The following is a 17,223-nucleotide window of genomic DNA, read 5'->3' on the forward strand; positions in this document are numbered from 1 at the left end:
TTCATGCCCTCTTCTGACACAAACAGAGTACTCAACACATAAATTGAAACCATCAGATTTTAACCCTAGAGAATTTTCTTAGTCTTTTTCTTGTCTACTCTGCCCTATTATAGGGTTGCACTATTGTACTCTTCAACATCTTTTCCAGGTGTTAATGTAATTTTTATCATTCTGTATTTATCATCCTTGATACATTTGGTCTACTCTATTGCATTTTTTATATTTTAGAGTTTATGATTGTAATAAAGTGAACTTTACAATACCCAATACAAACATGACTACTTTACCATTTTTTTTCACTAAAGTTAATGAACATGACCTATCGTCAATCCCAAGGTCATCTCCCAGAAAAAATCAACTTTTCACAGTGTTTGATGCCACCATCTTCTCCATAAAATTATTCATCTGTAATATTTGTGAGAAGCTATCAGTGGTGAACAGTGATTATTTGTACATTTCAAACACTTTCATAGAGATTCTTTTTCACAAAAAGTTCTTAATGTTTTCTGACATATTTTGAAGAGAGACAATCTCATTACCTTTTCTCATGAAAGTAAAACCAGTAAGAATCAGTTCCTTCTCCATGAGGCTATAATTGGACATGTTGTTTTCTTTCACGACTTGGAAGGAACTATACTTGAGGACCAAATTCAGCTCATCTGGCTCTAATTTTTTCCCCAGGAAGTCACATATCTTCTTTATGGATCCCATTGTATCCTGAAAGTAGAAGAAACAGAAATGAAGGTGATAAACAGAAAGCTCTGAGATAACCGATGTGAAGAAGAAGTCTGTAAATGGAGAATGAGAAAATGGATGCAAAGAAGGGGCATCAATAAATGAGAGAGCATGAATGGGATTTAGGCTAAAAACAATATGGAATAAAGTCAGGTAATACATAAAAAACATGTATATATTGAAAAATGACAAAGGATGTTGTTTCTTTTTAGGGAGGGAAAAATATTAGAGCTATGTTATCATAGAACCAAGGTTAAACTTAAACTTGCTTTGTAGAGAATAAAGACATTGAACTTCAGCCACTTGTACCTCCATCTCCATAGTGCCATTGTAAAATATTCGTGCTGATAAACTCACTAAGTATACTGAGATTTTTTTAAGACACTGCCTCAATATGGAGTTTTGTCTTATGCAGTGGAAGTTGCTATGGAGACCAGTGTACTTCAAGCTCAAAGAGATAAGTGATACATCTAACTGGCTTTTTCCTTTCAAGTCCTGGCATGGAAAGTATATACAACTGTACCTAACCTGCCCTGGGATATTTAAGGAACCTTAATAAAATACTGCTAGACAATGATCAAGGCAAATGGAGGGACGCGTACAAAGACTTAGACATAGTTTAGTGTTTATGCCACATAATACTGTTTGCTTAGGCTAAGTGTAAACAATACTGCTTTAAAGAAGTTACATAAAATATTGTCAATATTAATTACTTGGGGTAATTCTGAGAGATTTCGTTTTGAGTAAGTTTCTCAGGTTGCAGCTCAGGTGGGCATCAAATTTAACATTTTTTATATCAAATCTCTAATTTTCACAATAATATCTGTGCACTACTGCAATGGGTTTATTTGCAGGAGATAGGCATTAAAAATAAAAATCTTTGAACATTAAAAGTTGTGCTTTGAATGGAGCCATGAAGATTTCTTGGTTTAAAACTTGTTTTTATATATTTATCACAGTTCCACTTAATATTTCATACAAAAGAAAACAATCATGACAATAACTGAAAAGAATGTTGAATGGTCAAAAAGGAGGCTAATGGGGATATGCACTACTGTGTAGCAGACAGCTAAGTAGTGATGCTTCCTTGGGAAAACTTAATTTCATGATGATTAAGTAAAAGATTCTAGATATAAGAAAATGACTGTAATGAAAATTCTTTTTTACATGTAATCTTCCTGATTCCTGAGAGAGAAAAATAAGAGGTCAAATTATTTTATGATAATTTCATGTTTTGTTTTTTTTTGTATGGTTGTACTTTTTTATCAATAATTACTTTTCTCAACCCTTTCAGTGAAACAGATAGGGTGACAGCAGACCTTCACCTTTCCCTCTGCTTTTCTAGACCCCATGCCCAAGTCTCATCCTCAGTTCTGCAGAAAAAAGGAAAACAAAAAAGGACAAAATAAACAAAACAAAACAAAAACAATCCAAAACACAAAAAGAAAAAAAATAACAAAAAAAAAAAAAACAACGTGACAACACTTTCCTTCTCTAGTGGATCCAAAGACCATTCCCTTCTAAAATTATGCCCTCCACTTATTGCATTATTCCAGATCCCAAGTTCAACACTTCCTGGAAATTAGCAGAATACTCTGGTTATAGAAACAGGTAGACTATCTACAGATAAATCTTTCACTTCTCCCAACATGTCTTAAGTCCAATGACACAGACACCTACTTATCTCTGCAGCAAAACACAAAACTTTGTTAAGAGAATTGCTTTGCCCCAGCCCTCAACTCCAGAATGGACTCCCAAGGAAGCTACACCCAATTATGATCAGGGAAGCAATTAGGTGTCCACTTCACATCTTCATTTCCCTGAACGTTCTTCAAATCGATTCTGTGAGTCTCATCCCCACCATTTTATCAAACCTTCTTCTGTGGCCTCTCCTCACTCTCTGACCCCACTTCTAGGAGATATACTAAACAGATCCTGGTGGAATATCTTGCTGTCTTCCCTCTTGTGTAGTCCCTCTATTGAGTCCAGTACATATATATGCCTAACTCTGAGGTCCCATGACTCACAGACACTGAAATCTGGTACTGCAATTTAGTTTCTACAGAATAAATAAATCTACCCCATTATCTTAATAACCAGAGTGAAACAGAAACCAGGAAACAAAACTCCCACCCAATAAAGACAAGGCAAGCTATCAGCACCTAAACTAATTATCTTCCTAATCTAAGATGCCTGTCTTAGTCACAGTGTCTATTCCTGCACAAAATCATGACCAAGGAGTAAATTTGGGAGAGAAGGGTATATTCAATTTATATTTCATTACCAAAGGAAGTCAAGAGTGGAACATCTGCAGGTCAAGAAGCAGGAGCTGATACAGAGGCCATGAAAGGATGTTACTTACAGGCTTGCTTCCCCTGGCTTGTTCAGCTTGGTTTCTTACAGAAACCATGAGTACCAGCCCAGGATTGGTACCACGCACAAGGGTCCACCCACAATAATCACGGATTGATAAATACCTTACAGCTGGATCTCATGGAGGCATTTCCTTAAGGGAGACATTAAAATTTGTTATAATTCCAGCTTGTTTCAAATTAATACACAAAACCAGCCAGTATAAAGCCTAAAGTACTAACCTGAAGAAAGAGATGCCTATCAACATTCATGAAGCATACAGAACACCAAGTAGATTGGACCAGGAAAAAAGTTCCCTGAGCACATAATAATTCAAAAATTAAATATACAGAACAAACTATGAAAGCATGTTCAAGAGCTAGGATTTAGGAATCAAGTGGGAAAGGGGAAGGGAGAGGGGGTTTTGAAACGGAGTATGTGGAAAGACAGGTAAAATTAAGAGACATTTGGGAGGTAGAATTGAAACCTAAAACAGTGGAAACTTCCTAAAATCTATGCATATATGAAAGTGTTCAAAGTGAAATCACCAAATAATGGCCATCTCTTGTTCCAAAGAAAGAGAATGAGTGAATGAAAAATTCCAGTATTAGGATTGTGTTACATCTAATTGTGCTGATGTCTAAATGGATCCCCTCGAATCACCATCAACAACAACAACCAAAGATAAAAAATAAAACAGACTGTTGATAAGATTAGAAATTGCTCTCAACAAACTGACAGCAAGTCTCCAATTGATAAAGACAACACCTATACAAATAAATGAATGTGAAGTTGGTCCCTAGAGAGAACATCCACCCTTACATCCTAGTGTCCCTTTAGTACAGAAAGGCACTTTGCCTGCTCACAAAGAGAAATATAAACCAAGCTGGACACAAATCCTTCTATTGATACTGCTGTACTACTTGTGAGATAAGTTAGGTCAGTGGTGGCTCAAAGCTTATGGGAATATAAAACCAATAACTGATTTTAATTAATTCCCATTCCATGATATGGAGTCTGTATCATAAACTACATGGGTAACCATGGACCTGAGACTAGACAGCCCAGGGCCCTGTGGTAGAACAAAATATTGATCTTAAAAAGAAAAAAAAAGTAGTAAAATGACTCCTCATTATTTTATCCTATATGCATTGAACAGTGCCTTGCTTAAGCATCATCAAAGAAACTTTCTCTTGCAGCAAACGGGGACAAATATAGAAACCTACAGCAATAAATTAAATAATAAATAATTAAATAGTGTGAGACACCCTAAATGGACATCTCTATCAAATCCCTCTTTTCAGAGATCAGGGAACCCTGCAAAAGAAAGGCATAATAGATTGTTAAAGAAAGAGAAAATTGAGAGCACAAAGTGGTATGGACTAACGGAGAGGGAAGCAGCATGAACAGAGCTTGGGTGTGTCTGTCCCACATACTCTCTGTCTATAACATTGTCTCAAGTTTAGTGTTTTCGCGAGATTCCTGAGTGAGTGAATGTGTGGACCTTGGATCCTAGTACTTTTAATTAGATTCTATTAGTTTTGTTGTTTTGACTGTTCTAATTTCTATATGATAGTTTTTCTTTTATCACATCTCATTTCACTTGAACTTACATATCACTATTATACATCATTGCAGGATGTCAGGACAAGATGTTAAAATGTGCAGGAACCTTGTGGTTGGAAATGATGCTTAGGCAATAGAAGCATGCTGCCTGCTGCCTCCTTTACCATACTACGTATACCCTATTTTCTTAAAGAACTCATGGATGACAGCTCCTGTGAGGGTTGGGCCCTTCCCCTTCAATCAATGATTATGGTAATGCTTGCAGAACTGCCTAGAGCTAGATATTATGGAGACATTTTCTTAATTAAAGTTCGCTTCTCTCAAATTTTTCTAGCCTGTGACACATGTACAAATATTCAGCACATTATTTTATATTGCATTCTCCTATATTTTCTTTTCTTGATTTGGGAGGCTTGTTCTTGTACTACATGTTTTGTAGAAAAACTTTAAAATTGGGTGAATAAGGAGGCATAGATCATCTGGAAAGCCTCTGGGAGAGGGTGAATATGATCAAATACATTCACATTTAAAAGTTATTTTAATTAATACAAGATAATTTTGAAAAAGTCAAAACGAACAAGAAAAATCACAGTTCTCAGTAACCTTTTTTCATTGCTAGAGTCTAGCTCTTAATTGTGTGGTGATTGTAAGATGGATGCTCACCTTTTTCATGTCTTCATAGTACAGTACCAAGAAGTTGTCCCATTCTCTCATAGACAGCCAGCCACGGATGTGCTCAAACCATGATCCATATGCAACTGTGTTCAGGGAGAAGTAAATTGTCAGTTATAAAGCCTTAACACAGGGTCTGCTTGACTTTCTTCACTTTTGTGAAAGCAGCAGCAAAAATCTTCACTAAGAAAAATTGAACTACTCTGTATTTATAGAATTAAACATGGTGTTTGAGGCAAATACACATATAGAGAAGTTGTAAAATCAGGATCATTAACAAAATCATCACCATACAGATAAATCACTGATGACAGGAGGAGATATCCTACTGTCAAGCTACAAGGACAGGAGTGTGTACTTGGAGAAATCTATCACACCAATACTGGAATTGAGAGGGTATTCCTGTTAGCTTATGCTTCATGATGAGGTGCACTAGGAAGACAGAAAGATGTGATGACAGAGATGGGAAAATGTTATGTTATATGGGGTTGGAAAGAAAGATTTCCACCAAAGCAGCAACCTAATGGTGAAATTTTATGGAGGTATGAATCAAGGCTATATGATGTCAGTTGAAGGTAATAAGGCATGTGTGTGTGTGTGCTTGTGTGTGTGTGTATGTGTTTGTATAAGAGAGAGAGAGAGAGAGAGAGAGAGAGAGAGAGAGAATGCTTATCATGTTTTAGAATAAACAGTATATGTGCTAGAGGCTGATCTATTAATTATGAGAAATATATGATGCACTGCCCAGTTTGGAAGACAAGAGTCAGAGAAATTCAAACGGAATCACTCTACTCAGCGTAACTATGTCTGCAACTCCCTATGTGAGGTATCTTTTCCAGATCGTACTTTTCAAATTTAAGCCCCTGATTTTGCACATAATGCTCTTATCCTACATTTGTCTCACATTCTACAACACATATATGCCAAGCCAGATGTGCATAGTAGTGCAATAATAATAAAATTGTTTTGCAGTAACTGAAATGATGTCTGATTGGATTTGAGGATGGATACTTGGGGGGGGCGGTGTTAAACACATCCCTGGTACTATAAACCTGGTCATGACCCCATGGCTGGAGATATCATAATTCCAAAGTAGAGTTCCTATTGCCATTTTACTGAATGGTCATACTGTCAAACTACCTTCAAATATTTGTATTTATACCTATGGATTTGTGCTGTTCTTTACATTTGTTAGAGATTAATTTTTGCAGGTGGCATTAGTTAATGCAGGGGCTATTAAGTGATCAAAATGTACAGAATAATTGTGAGTTCGAAGTCACTGATATGATTTCTCTTATCCCCTAGGCAAGGCTCAGGAAATATTATGGAGCCGGAATTAGAAAGTAAAAGCTAGAGAATGGAGTGAAGTGCTATAAAAGTGTCCAGAGTGAATATTGTCCTCTGAATATAAATTGGCTGTTATGTTCATGTTGTCATATCATCAATGTTTGCCTATTGAAAAACTACATAACATAAAGCCTGATTTTATCCCAAGATGGATGGGGGAGTGTGTCCTGAGACCCCACTCCCGATTGAATATCTATTTGCAGTTTACAACTGCTAGATGAGAAAGACTCCCACACCCTTTTGGTATAGGACCACACTTAGGTTTCTCATGCCCACATGGATGGCACCACATCCATGTATATTTGAGCAACACAAATTAGCTTGAGTGTGTTGTATTTTTTGAAAAAAGTTTAAGTTGTGGTATAGATTTACTGGGGAATATATAGCATACTGGAGTGCATACTGGCAAATTTAGTAGAACAAGTTATATTTACTTTTTAAATTTACAAAGATTGAAAATATGTAAAAACACAAAATTTATGAAAATAAATCAAGAACAAACAAAAGTAGTAGGAAGATCTACTACTTTTCTAACTGAAATTCTAACAGCAGACAATTCAGGAAAGACGAGCCAACATTTGATACTAATCCAACTTACTTCTGAAGGACACCATTTCTAATATCTAGAACCTATTAATTCTAAGAATAGGCTTTTTAAAAAAATTCTTCAGAAACCAACTCATTATGAGTTTTCATTATAGACTACTTCATTTCTCATTCACCATCAGAAAAGTTTATCCATGTAGTGAACGGTGATTAATTTATAGACCTATAGCTCTTAAATGTACAGACAATAAGAGACTTTTGAATGGTGAGAACTAAATAGGGCTTCTATATTAAACCTTTTTCTCCATGCTTCAGGTATCAACTTGAATGGGGATGAGACATACTCTAGAGGAAGACGTGGTATATGAATTTCTAAAACAGTGTTTTCTGGATACTTCATGGCAGTTTGACATATGAGCTCAGCAGTTGTGGCAATGTGTATATGATCTGAAGTTTAAGCCAGACTTAGTCCCATTGTGAAGCAAGAGATTGGTCATGATGTGCCACCTAGAGCTACTAGTGATTGATAACTTCCTTAATAGAGTCAGCTCACTTTATGAGAGTTTATACAACTCCACTTGATATTCATACATCCAAAATTATGTAGGCAGTATTAATTGGAATGGATGATTTTTAAAATGATAGGACTTCAGAGATGGCTCAGGAGTTAAAAGCACTTGTTACTCCCACAGAATATCTTTGTTCAGTCCCCACTACCAACATTGTGACTTACTATCTTCTGTAACTTCATTTGTACACAATCTGATGTACTCCTGCCCACTGTGAGTAATTCATACTTCACGATTAACATACACACGTAAAGATAAAAGGCACCAAGTCATATTATAAATCTTTAAAACATCACCAACTACAATTTTAGAGGTAGAAAGGCTGGAAATCTTCATTTCGAGTTCTAAAAAGGTAACCACTACAAGTAAGAGTACTATGCCTAACAGTGTTGTCTGACCTAACTGAAGAAGAAATCAAAAAGCTGTATTTTGTAAAATATGTGAAATGAATTAATAGTCACCACGTCTGTTCTACAAACTAAATGTACATCCCAGCATGTAACCTTCGAGTCTCAGTTAAGCCTCCATCATATTGTCATGTGGCTGTGTATTTGATAGATTGTCTTTATTTATCACTAAGGTGGTATGGCTTACAGCATAAACGTGGACCTGTTCTGTATGAGAAAACTAACTGAGAGTGAGACACTGAGTAATTCAGTATGCAGATTTGTAAACAGGTTTCACTTCAATTCCTTCTCGAAATACTGTCACCAGTAGGTAGATGTTATACCTGAAAGTATAAATCAGATAAGCACTTTCTGCTCCTCAGTTTCTTCTGGTAACAGTATTTTATCAGAAAAACTAAAAACCAAACTAGACCAATAGTTGAATAAGACATAAAAGACCAGGTTCAGTAACTTGACAAAATAATCAAAATGAAAGGCATTAATAGATATCATAATAGTCAGCTATTCAAACAATGACTTCATGAAATTTTAGGAAAATGGATGGAACTAGAAAATATCATACCGAGTGAAGTAATACAATCACAAAAAAAAAACCCACACATGGTATATATTCAATGATAAGGGAACATCAGCCCAAAACTCAGATTACTCAAGATACAATTCACAATGGAGGAGTTATGGAAAGGATTGAAAGAGCTGAATGGGATTGCAAACCCATAAGAACAACTATACCAACCAACCAGAGATCCAAAGGAATAAACCACCATCCAAAGAGTACACATGGACAGATCCATGAACGTACCTGCATATGTAGCTGAGGATGGCCTAGTCGGTCTCCCCTGGGCAAGTCCTTGACCCTGCCTAGGTTGAATCCCCCAGTGTAGGGGAACATCTGGATGAGGAGGTGGAAAGGAGTGTGTGGATGGGGGGGAACTCTCATAGAACAAAGGGGAGGGAGAAGGAGCAGGGAGTTTATGGACAGGAAACTGTGGAAGAGGATAACATGTGAAATACAAATAAAATAATATTCAATTTGAAAAAGAAAAGAAAAGGGGAGAGATGGATTTTTTTTATTGTACCACAGTTATATTGAAAAGGCACATACTACATATTATGTTTTCAAAAGACTTTTTTAGAGACTGGATTTCTGCTGTCTCTTATAATCCAAACAAATATGAATATATTGAAAAAATAGGCACCATTCAATGATAATATTTCATTAATGTAAAATCTATAATCAAAAGACACAGGCTTATAGATTGCATCCAAAAGCAACAAGATAGATAAACCCTTAACCAGATTAACCAGAGGTCACAGAGAGTGTATCCAAATTAACAAAATCAGAAGTGAAAAGGGAGACATAACAACAGAATTTGAGGACATTAAAAAATCATCAGATCCTATTATAAAAGCCTATATTCAACAAAACTGGAAAATCTGGAGGAAATGAACAATTTTCTAGACAGATACCATGTACCAAAGTTAAGTCAGGAACAGATAAACCATCTAAAGAAACCCATAACTCCCTAAGAAATAGAAGAAGTTATTAAAAGACTACCAACCAAAAATTTCAGCTGAGAATTATCGAACGGCTGAAAAGCACCTAAAAAAAATGGTCAACATCCTTACTCATCAGGGAAATGGAAATCAAAACAACCCTGAGATTCTACCTCACACCAGTCAGAATGGCTAAGATAAAAACTCAGATGACAGCAGAGGCTAGTGAGGATGTGGAGAAGGAGGATCACTCTTCCATTGTTGGTGGGATTGCAAACTGGTACAACCACTCTGGAAATCAGTCTGGAGGTTCCTCAGAAAATTGGACATTCCATTACCTGAAGACCCAACCATACCTCTCCTGGGTATATACCTAAAAGTTGCTCCAACATACAACAAAGACACATGCTCCACTAAGTTCACAATAACCTTATTTATAATAGCTAGAAGCTACAAAGAACCCAGATGTCCATCAACAGAGGAATGGATTCAAAAAATATGGTACATCTGCAAAATGGAGTATTTCAGCCATTAAAAACAGTGACTTCATGAAATTCATAAGTAAATGCAATGAACTAGAAAATATCATCTTGAATGAGGAAACCCAATCACAGAAAAACACACTTGTTATGCATTCATTGATAAGTGGATATTAGCCCAAAATCTTCAATTATCAAACATGAAATCCACAGACAACAGGGAGTTCAAGAAGAAGGATGACCAAAATGTGGATGCTCCCAATTCTTCCTGAAAGGGGGAAATTATCCATAGGAGAAGATATGGAAGCAAAGCTTATAGCAGTGATGAAAGAAATGACCATTCAGAGCCTGACCCACATGTGGCTCATATAGATACAGCCACCAAAACTAGATAAGATTGGTGAAGCTAAAAAGTACATGCTGAAAGGGGCCAGATATAAAGCTCTCCTGAGAGACACATCCAGAGCATACTCAGTGCAGGGGTCAATGCTAGCAGCAAATCACTGAACTGAGAAGAGCATGCCGTTTAGTGGAATTAGAGGAAGGACTGAAAGAGCTGATGGTACTTGCAACCCCATAAGAACAGCAATGCCAACCAACCAGAGCTTCTAGGGACTAAACAACTACTGAAAGACTATACATGGACTGGCCCAGGGCTCCAACTGCATATGTAGCAGAGAATAGCCTTGTTGGGGCACCAGTGGCAGGCAAAGCCCTTGGTGCAACGGAATGTTTGGGGGCAGTAAGGGAAGTGGATGGGGGAACACCTGTATGAGAGAGGCGGTGGGGATGCGGGCTTATGGAAAGGAAACCGGGAAAGGGATTACCATTTGAAATGTAAGTAAAGAATTATATCTAATAAAGAAATTAAAAAGTAAGAAGTATATATTTGCTGCATGCTATCATAAGAGATAGATGGGACCTTATAATGACATGATCAAACAAAGTGTTCCACGCAAATGGAACCAGAATGCAAGCAAATGTTGCTGATTTAACCTGACACAACAGACTTGAATCAAAATCTGGTGAGAAATGTTAAACATAACTTTGTATTGATTAATGCATGCTGAGGTCATTGCAATTCTAATAGCAGATCAACCCACTTCTACACAGAGAATATAAAATATAAAATCACAAATAGTAGTCTCACTCTGAATATTATCCCCTTTAAAAAACACAATTAAATGATGTCCCAGGCTTAAGAAATATTTATAGAACACTATATCTAAACAGAACAGAATACAAATTTTTCTCAACAGCTCATGGAAATATCACTAAAATAGATATTTTTTAGCACAAAATAAAATATCTTAACCAACATAAGTCAAAATGATTTCTAATATTCTACCTAACAACAATGAAATGACTACAAATAAATAAAAAGAGAAATTCCAGAATGCAAACAAACTCATAGAGATATAAGTACTCACAACTGAGTAATAAATGAGTCCTTGAAGAAGTCAAGAACAAAAAGACTCTTACAGACAAATAAAGATGAAAACAAAACGAATTTTATCCTATGGGATACAATAAAAAATTGCCTAAGACAGAAATTTAAAGCTCAAAATACCTCCCTTAAGAAACCAAAGAAACTGCTATGATTCATTTTCAGATTCTGGAAAGAGAAAAAAAGCAAATACCAAACTTATTAGGTGGAAAGATAACAGTGACAACAGTGTAGAAATTAGAGAAAAGGAAACAGGAGCAAAAAGAAAACCAATATAGGGACTTGATGAAACATGTTTTTTCCTTCAAAATATAATCAATATTGATCAAATCTTACCTAACCTAACCAGAAGAAATAACAAACACCAAAATTAATACAATTAGAAACTGAAGGTGAGTTATTATGACAGGGAGAAATGAAATTCAGAAATTTTTTAGAGTTTACCTTGAAAATCATGCCACTAAACCTAAAAACTAAAAGTTATGGATGAGTTTCTACATACACAAAACCTACCAAAATGAAAATTCTAAAACATTTAATACAATTAAGCCATTACAGATGGAACGTGGCTTGGCTGTTAAAAGGATTCACTGTTCTTCTATAGGACAAGGAATCATTTTCCAGTACTCATCTGGAAGCTCACAATAAATTATTGAAACCTAGATACCTGACACCTAAAGCAAACACACATATATGCAGGGAGAACACTTACACAATCAAACAAAATAAACCTCAAAATATGAACAGGCTTAAAATAAGCAAAACATTTTCAAATGTTAACATAATTTCCATGTGAATTTTACCAGACATTCATTCAGAGAGCATTATGGTTCTTAAACAATTCCATAAAAAAGGAATAGAAGGCACATAACTAAAGTGTTTTTCTAAAACATTACCTAGATACAAAATCAGACAAATATTCAACAAAAAAGAAAAGGGTAGAACAAAATCTATGATGAACATGGATGGGAAATTTCTCAATGAAAAAATATCCCTGAGAGTCTACCTTACACCAATCAATATGGCTAAGATGAAAAACTCAGGTGACAGAAGATGCAAACAAGGATGTGGAGAAAGAGAAAGACTTCTTAATTGTAGGTGGGATTACAGCTGGTACAACCACTCTGGAAATCAGTCTGCTGGTTCCAAAGAAAATTGGACACAGTATTATCAGAGGACCAATCTATACCACTACGGGGCATATACCCAAAATATGCCCCATATATTACAAGGACACATGCTCCACTATGTGCATATCATCCTTATTTATAATAGAGAGAGGCTGAAAAGAAATCAGATGTCCTTGAACAGAGGGTGAATACCGGTAGTGTGGTACATTTGCACAATAGAGTACTACTCAGCTAATGAAAACAATGACTTCATGAAATTTCTAGGCAAACAGGTGGAACTAGAAAAAATATTCCTGAATGAGGCAAACCAAACACAAAAGAACACGCATAGTATGTATTCACTGATAAGTGGATATTAGACAAATAGTTCAGAATAGCTAAGTTACAATTGATAGACCATATGAACCTCAAGAAAAAGAAAGACCAAAGTGTGGATGCTGCAGTCTTTTTAAGAAGGAGGAACAAAATACTCACAGGAGGCAGGTGGTAGGAAAGACCTGGAATGAAGAGAGGAGGGGCAGGGGAAATGGGGGCACAATCATGTATGAGAGGAGATGTGGATTATATACAGAAGGTCATTAAGTTGGACAGAGGTGTATATCAATGGAGATGGGAAACTGTGGGTAGCCACCAAAAAGTCCCAGGTGCCAGGAAATCAAGAGGCTCCCAGGACACAATGGGGATGAGATTAGCTGAAATGCCCAATGAAGGGGAGGGAGAACCTGTATTGACCATATTCAGAGGTTAGGCAAGGAAACTGGTTGGATGCTGTGGCAACCTACTCATCTCCAAATTTTTAACCTAGAATTGCTTTTGTCTAAAGAAATACAGGGACAATGTATGGAACAGAAACTGACTGAAAGGCCATTCGAAGACTGCCACACCTAGGGATCCATCCCATATAGAGACACCAAAACCACCAAAAACAATTCTGGCATCAAAGGGGTGACAGGCTCTTGATCCTCTGAAGCCCAGATGCCCCAGTGTAGGGAAATGCCAGGGCAGTGAAGTGGGAGTTGGTAAGTGGGTGGGGAGCACCCTCATTGAAACAGGGATAGGAGGAGTGAAATAGAGATTTTGCAGAAGGGAAACTAGGAAAGGGGATAACATTTGAAATGTAAATATACAAAATATCCCATTGAAAAGTAAATTGAAAAATGCTTTCTAACCAAATTTATGAACACCTCAAAGGGTAGTGAAATGGCTCAAGAGGAAAAGTTGTTTGCAGCTAATTTGACGACTTAAATCCACATGGTAGAAGTTTTCCTTATGTCTCTATCTGCCTACATAGTCATTCATGTACTACCATATTATAAACATACACAGAGAGAGAGAGAGAGAGAGAGAGAGATGTATATTATAAATATAAATATAAGCATAAATATGAAATATGTAATGAGTAATGGATAATATGCAATATCAATATGCAATATGCAATGGAATTATTTACATACCAAAGTACCTTTACTTTTAGATGATAGAATTCTATTGATAAGAGTTCAGAATTTTCCAGAAAACATTTGGATCTGATAAAGCCTTTTATCACAGTCACGAAATATAAAATTAATTAACATATAAACATTAATAGATTTTCTATCTACCAATGACAAATAGAGAAACAAAACAGAGAAATAAATCTGTTTACAGATGCCTCAAGAAAGTATCCCAGAATAAACATAACACAGTGTACTTGCTTTAAAGAGATGTCCTGTACAGGTTTAAGGCATTTGAATATCAGGTGCCCATTTGGTGGATGACTTGGGAAGATTAGAAGCTGTGAACTTGCTGGAGAAAATTTTTCACTAGAAGTGAGATTTAAGGTTCTAAAAGACTGGCACCATTTTGAGTTATCTCTCTGTTTCCTGGTTATGAATTAATGTCTGAGATCTCAAATGTTGCTCCAATACTGTGCACACTCGAATGGTGTCATACTTCCAACCATAGTAATGATATACCATTATCTCTCTAAAGCCATAAGCCCCAAAGCATTTCTTCTATATGTTGCCTTGCTCATTATCTTTTATCACAACAATAGAAAGGTAATGAATTCAAGAAAATGGTGATGTATCCTCCAGAACAAAAACCTCAACATGGTGAGGCATATAGTAAGCCATGAAATATCTTCTTCTGTTCAAAGACTAGGAGAATTAGTGTTAAAAAAAGCTGCCATCCTACCAAAGCCAATGTACAGATCCAGCACGATCCCAATAAAAATTTTAATGTCATTATCCACAGAATTAATAAAAAATCATAAAATTCATTAAGACTTGCTAAATGCTAATTTCTAAATGGATACTTTATACGACAACACTCTAATGCTCAGAGATTATTGCAGGAGAGAGTGGAGCAAATGTAGGAGTTAAAAGAGAAGTGCTGTATAATGCTGTCTTCTGAACATGGCAAATAAACGTAGCAATTAAAATCATCTCGAGCTGTTGGGAATGGGTGTGCACAAGACTTGGCATTCATCAAGAGTGAATCATAGATTGGGGAGGAGACTCATGAAACATCACTATTCCCTGCTGAAGTGCTAGATACTGAAAGATTCTGGGTGGTAGGAAGTCGTGGTCTTCAGTTGTATACCAACTGATGCTCCTACTAGGTTTGAATGAGTGCTTCAACCCACAGTCTCACAGATGATCCTAATAATGGTTATAATACTGGATCACAAATAGAGATATGAAGGTTTTAAAAGAGAACTATATGGAAAGGGGATTTATAAAGGCAGAGGGAGATTAGTGTGGATGAAGGGTTTCAGTAATCAGAATGTAATTTATACATGTATAAAATTTCCAAAAATAAATTCAATAATAAATTCATATGAAAGCAAAAAATCTCCCATATACTCAAACCAATCTTTAAAAAAAGTACCTTAAATCAAGATATACTACAGAGATATAGTAATTAAAAACAACAATCCACTGCTATAAAAACAGACATAGAAATAAACGGAAAAGAAAAGCAAGACACAAAACTATAGGCTCCTTATGTTTGACAAAATGACCGAAGTATACATTTGAAAAACAAGAGCTTCGGTAAATGGTTCTTGGGAAACTGGAATGCTATATGTAGAAGAGTGAGTGTGCAAACCTAGAGACACCAACAGACACAAACAGACAGACAGAGACACAGACACAGACACACACACACACACACACACACACACACACACACACACACACGAATCAATCCCACCTGGATCACGAACCTCAAGAGCAGACTCAAAATCTAAGAAAGTGTTGAGGGAAATAGTAGTATAGAGGCACAGGAAGGATTTTCTGAATAAGACTCATTCCACTCAGAAATCCATGCCAATAATGGAGAAGTAGAAACTTGCTAAGTCAAAAGGCATCTATAGTCCAATGAAACACATTAATCATGTATAGATGCAGGCTACAGAATGGGTTAAAACCATAGCAAGTTTCATGTCCCCATATAATGTGTGTGTACAGTCTAAAAAGGATAAAAAATCAACATCAAGAAAAGTTCTAAGTCTGTTTGCTTTTGGTGGGGGATAATTGATTTTATTTAAGTGATATTGAAGATAGCTCTGAGGGCATGCAAAAAAACTGGAGAAAGCATATTCTAACAGCTTGACAGCACACCTGAAAGCTCTAGAACGAAAAGGAACAAATACATGCAAATAGAAGTAGATGGCAAGAAATAACAAACTCAGAGCTAAAATCAACCTAGTAGAAACAAAAGAACTATACAAAGAATCAACAAAACCAACAGCTAGTACATTGAGATAAATAAAAATAATCAGATCCTACTACAAAAGTCTATACTCAACAAAACTGAAATGAACAGTTATCAAAGTTAATCAGGAGCAGATAAACAATCTAAATTATTTCCTAAGGAAATAGAAGCAATCATTAAAAGTCTCTCAACCAAAAAATTATCAGGACCAGATTGTTTTAACGCAGAGTTCTATCAGACATTCAAAGAAGATATATTATCAATATTTTTCAAAGTATTACATAAAATAGAAACAGAAGGAATACTACCTAATAAATGCAATGAAGTCACATTTACACTAATACCTAAAGCTCACAAAGACCCAACAAAGAAAGAGACTTCAGACCAATTTCCATTCTGAATATTGATGAAGAAATATCATTAAAATTCTTGCAAATAAAATTCCTGAATACATCATAATGATCATTCACCGTGAACATGTAGGCTTTATGCTTGGGATGCAGGGATGGTTCAATATACAAGAATCTTTCAATGTAATCTATTATATAAACAAACTCAAAGAAAAAGAAACACCTGGTCATCTCATTAGATGCTGAAAAAGCCTTTGAAAAATACAACACCCCTTTGTGGTAAAAATATTGTAAAAAATGGGAATTCGTGTTCCATACCTAAATACAATTATACAGCAAACAGTAGCTAACATCAAACTAAATGGAGAGCAACTTTAAGCAATGCGACTAAAATCAAGGATAAGGTGAGCCTGCCCACTCTCCTATC

At 35.9% G+C, this 17,223-nt stretch overlaps 1 protein-coding gene across 1 annotated transcript in view; it reads right to left on the reverse strand.

The window, feature by feature from the left end:
* Sult2a2 (sulfotransferase family 2A, dehydroepiandrosterone (DHEA)-preferring, member 2) overlaps window positions 1–17,223 on the reverse strand; it is a 67,017-nt gene that overhangs the window by 6,679 nt on the left and 43,115 nt on the right. The window contains exons 4-5 of the mRNA NM_001025131.2: window positions 5,317–5,411; window positions 540–717 (exon numbers count right to left, since the gene is read on the reverse strand). Of these exons, the coding sequence (NP_001020302.1) occupies window positions 540–717; window positions 5,317–5,411 (273 nt within the window). The remainder of the gene's footprint in view (window positions 1–539; window positions 718–5,316; window positions 5,412–17,223) is intronic.

The sequence above is a fragment of the Rattus norvegicus genome, chromosome 1, assembly GCF_021556685.1.
Source record: "Rattus norvegicus strain SHRSP/BbbUtx chromosome 1, alternate assembly SHRSP_T2T, whole genome shotgun sequence".
Classification (NCBI taxonomy): Eukaryota; Metazoa; Chordata; class Mammalia; order Rodentia; family Muridae; genus Rattus; species Rattus norvegicus.